Here is a 4,566-nt window from a genome sequence, read left to right as displayed (position 1 = left end):
GGGGATCGGATCAGGGAGGTTTAGCTCCATAAAAACTCTTGAAAGATGAGGTCTGAGGAGCGTCAGGGCTGCCGAGGGCACTGCAGGCCGGGAGGGGAGTGCTGGGCTGGGCCCTCCCTGACCTCGGCCCTGACGAGCCCGGGGGACGGTGCCGGCCCCAGCCAGCTGTTGCGAGAACTGAGTTCAGCTGCAGGACACCCAGCCGGTGCCACAGAGCGCGGGGACTGCTTGGCCGCTGCTGTTGGACGGCCGTCCGGACCCTCGCTCGCTTTTCCCCCTAAATCAAGTATCCAGCGAGGTGATCTTGACCTGCCTGCGCTGCGAACTTGCAAGCGTCACTGGCTGCACGTTCCCAAGGAGCCCTCAGCCGCCCCAGAGGCGGAGACTGTTCTCGGAGCAGAACTTCTGGGGGTGGCGCTGGCGTCCGCAGACGCAGGCTCCGAGGTGATGCAAGTTTTCATCAAGAAAGTATTGGGGGCCTGGCCCCCACCTGAGCCCAACGAAGTCAATCAATAATGGAAAAGTTCTGGCAGAAAGATCCGAATTAATTGCTTTGAAGAAAGTTCTCTGAGCCCCTGCTCCCTTTTTAAAATAACGAGGTGTTTAGGGAACAATGGTGACGATGACTGTTTGTTTTAAACAAACGCGCTCCGGACCTGCGCAGCGGAGAGCTCGTGTCCACAGGGCCCGGGGACCCGGGGCTCGGTGGGGACCGCATGTCCTGTCCACAGGGCACACAGAGCACACGCGGGGGAGCGGAGCTGAGTGACGCTCAGGGTGCCCGGTGCCTCGGTCCTCACTAACCGACTTAATTTAAACGTGAAGTAGCCACGTCGGGGGCAGAGAACGACCCGGTTATGAAGGGTTTTCTTTCTGTTTGGAGCTGGCGCATCGCATGAATACGCGTTCACGCTGCCTCTACTCAGCTACGCCCGTCTGGGCTCAGGTCCCCTGTTCTGAGACACGCAAAGCTGAGCGTGTTGAGGTCGAAACGTGCCCTGACGTGTGAAGACTCAGTTAACGTCTCTATCAGACGGCGGAGGACACGCGGGATCCGCCCCACCCCTCGGGGAAAAGCCCGCACGCGGGCCGTGGCCGCTCGGGCGAGGCGCTGCAGCCCACCGCAGTCACGACACGGCCCTGCACCCCAGCGGCCCCCGACCCCGGCGGGCGGCCCCTCCCGTGCGGTCTCCTCCGTAGAGATGCTTCGAAGGGGAACCTGCCACAGAGAGAATCTAAGTCATCATGGTTGCTTAGTAACGACTCACTGCAGACATTCTGCAGACGTTGGAAATGGCTTCCGCCTCTCGGGGAGGCCGGCATTCTGCCTCATGGACAGAGAGCACGGGGCAGGTGACCGGAGCCTCTGACAGAGTCACTTGTGGAATCAACAGGACTCTGCAACGCAGAGAAAATCGCTTTTCCCGGGGCAGATTACGAACGCGGCGAAGCACTTAAAACAATTTCAAGTGTGCTGCAGGTCACGAGCGTCCAGGAAACACGCAGACGACCCGTGTCCTCACACGCGGTGCCCAGGCGCTCGCCACCCGCCCACGGCCATGTGACAGAGTCCAGACCGAGGCCCTGGCCCGTCTCCACCCCGCCTGGGCCCTGTCAGGCGCCTCGCCGGCCTTAACGATGGCGATGCTCAAATCCCTTGCGATGGGCGAGTTCCACTCTTTGAAGGAACTCAACGTGCATCGTGATTTTGAAGTCGTGAAATGAAAACTGTTTTAATTTGCAGAGCTTTTTCATAGGCAAACCAGTGACACTTCTGACTCACACTGAGCCATTTCAGCTTATTCATATTTCTCCCAAGTCCCTTCTCTTCCAACAATACTTGAGTGTGGTGTCTTTTAAATGATCTCTCAAAAGTGACCTAATCATATTAAGATACTCGAGTGAACAGATTCGGCCTCCAATCTTGTTCTGCGGTTGTTCACTGTCTGTTACTGTAAACGGCTTGTGACTATTGGTGACACGCAGCAATATGAAAAGCGTGTATTTGCTGCACGAAGCGTATGTGCATCTCAGTGTTTACACATTCTGCAGAAAAAACAGTACGCAGGAGCTAACGTGCACGCTGAAGGATTCGGAGGGATGTACACTGATGCCCACAATTTGCCTTGAAATGCATCAAAACTATCAGCTAGAGGAACAGGACAGAAAGATAACAGGTAGACACGTGACAGGAGATGCACAGCACACGTCGATGGGGGGACCTAGCCGGTGGGTATGCAGGATGCCTTTTTAAATCATTTCGATTTTGCCATCTGTCTAAAACATCTGCTTTTAAACCGTGGGTAGAACGGCAGGACGTCCTGGCCGCTGTGGTTTAATCTCCAGAGCTCTAGCCACGCGGACGGGACCGACGTTCCCGCTGGCAGGCGCTCTGAATCGCGGTGGGTCGAGGCCCCGAGGGAGGGGAAGCTGGGACCCCCGCGGGCCCGGGCAGGGTCGGGGGGGCGCGTACCTTCGCACGTGGGGACGGTGCCTTCGAACTGCAGCTGGGAGCTGAGCCGGCAGGTCAGCGTGTCTGCCCCGGACAGGGTGTAGCCCAGGTGGCACTGGTACCTCACGAAATCTCCTGAAAGAGAGCACACACACACACACACACGCGCGCGCGCGTGGCAGTTGCGTTTCCGGACGCTCGGAGCGCGCGCGTGCACCGCACACACACGACGACCTGACAAATTCAGTCGACGGGACACACGTCCACGTGCACTTTCATACTGTTTAACAAAATATTACCATCTTCGGTTCTTCACTTATGAAAACGCTATCTCAAACTTAACCCCATCGGTACGGACATTACGTGACAGATTTTCTTCCTGGACTAAACGGGTCTGTGTTCGTTCCTCCCTGAGGATTACGGAACACGAGGGTGACATGGATGCTCGGGATTAAGGTCGTGAAGGAGGACGGCCGACCACGACCTCGGCCTAACGGGCAGCACGTCCCCGTCACTCAGCCACTGCGAGTGCTGCAGAAGTCGGGTCATGTGGCCTGACCAGTGGCGTGACAGCCGGACGGAGTATTTGTAACCGAGACCACGAAATCCCTCGTCACGACAATCACACTGCAAACACAGACGGCGGCTGCTTTCCCAGGGCAACCTGCTGCCTCTCTAATGAAACAGACCGTTAATGCAGAATGACCAGGCAGAATTTCTAAATATCGTCATTAGACGTATTCGCCGACAACGCCCCAGCGTCAACGAAAGGCCAAAGTCACACTAATCATTGTTTTAGCCACAAATGGTCACGTTCCCCCGGCACATGGCTGTGTGTCCCTCACGAGACATCAACGTCGTCCTGTCTCTGAAAACTACTCAAAAGAAAAATACGAACTCGTGAACGCTCTGGGGGAGAGCGTGCTCAAAATGACCAAAGCAAACTTCAGATGGCAGAACCCGACAATCACGGAACCGCAGGAGGAAACGCATTCGCTGGACAGGCGGCGCTCTGGGGTGTCTCTGTGACGGCCGCGGGTGGCAGGGGGCCGGGGGCGCCCACGGCCTCACGGCGCAGGGGCGCTCACCTATTTCGTAGTCCTCATCCTCGGCGAGCATCTCGGCCCGCAGCACTGTCGGGGGAGGCTGACATCTCTTGAGCTGAAATGCTAAATGGTTCATGGAAAAAAAAACACCAAATCAACAAAGCTGTAGTGACCTCTGCTGAGCGAACACAATTATTCAGAGGGCGACCCTCACACTCCGCTGTCACGCCCAAGCTCGCGGAAACGTCTCTATTTGTAAATCATCGTTTTATAAAACTCTCAGGCCTCCAACGCGCCCGGAATTACTTAATGCCAAGGAATGTCTCAGGGCAAAGGGGATACGCAAACGATTTTAAAGCGATAGCATTTAAGTTTAACGCCTTACGCACACGTGGCGCCTGGAAGGGACACGGCCCCCCACAGCCACGTCCACACTTAGGTGTGATGAGGCCTCCGTCCTGTCTTCCGAGGGCTTCCACGGGGGGCAGTCCTCTTGAGCGACAAGGGACTGACGATATTCTTTTTTTCCCAATTACTTAGCGTTCATTCTCAAAATCTTGACAGGTTTGCTTTCGCCCCACGCGTAATTACGCGGCATCCGCTGCTCTGTCTCATCCGGGAAAGGGCCGAATGTGTCCCGGTGGCTTCCCCATCAGAGTTCCGTTGACACTTACCTTGCAACGAGTCCAAGTTTACCGCAAATCACACTATACAACGTGAGGCAATAAAGGTGTCACCGAGCAGAAAGGCGTCACAGGAAGCGCCGGCATCGAGTGCCAGAAAACGCCCGAGGCCCCCCCGGCAGCGTCAGGGGGCTAGCTCGGGACCGGGCGCGTGCCAGCACCGGGAGGCCGGTTTGCCCCTGCCCTCGCCGGCGGGGCGGCCGTGCGCTCACCGTGGAAGTTGAGGACGAAGAAGCCGCCGTTGGAAAAGTCGCTGTGGAACTTGAGCAGGACGCGGCTGCTGGAGCTGTACGCGGTCTCCAGGGCCGTGTTCCCACTGAAGACGCCGAGCTGCGGGGCGCTCTGGTCCGGCCCGTCCCTGCGGGGAGAGGCGTCTGGGCAACGG

General features: G+C 57.3%; 1 protein-coding gene across 1 annotated transcript in view; it reads right to left on the bottom strand.

Annotated features, from left to right (window-relative positions):
• The window catches only part of CSMD1 (CUB and Sushi multiple domains 1), a 1,232,804-nt gene that overhangs the window by 77,506 nt on the left and 1,150,732 nt on the right, over positions 1-4,566 (bottom strand). Inside the window, exons 48-50 of the mRNA XM_015591800.1 lie at positions 4,394-4,555; positions 3,541-3,621; positions 2,474-2,587 (exon numbers count right to left, since the gene is read on the bottom strand). Of these exons, the coding sequence (XP_015447286.1) occupies positions 2,474-2,587; positions 3,541-3,621; positions 4,394-4,555 (357 nt within the window). The remainder of the gene's footprint in view (positions 1-2,473; positions 2,588-3,540; positions 3,622-4,393; positions 4,556-4,566) is intronic.

The sequence above is a fragment of the Pteropus alecto genome, unplaced genomic scaffold (assembly GCF_000325575.1).
Source record: "Pteropus alecto unplaced genomic scaffold, ASM32557v1 scaffold35, whole genome shotgun sequence".
NCBI classification, from domain to species: Eukaryota; Metazoa; Chordata; class Mammalia; order Chiroptera; family Pteropodidae; genus Pteropus; species Pteropus alecto.
Note: the sequence above shows the minus strand (reverse complement) of the source record. Positions and strands in the feature narration are given on the sequence as shown.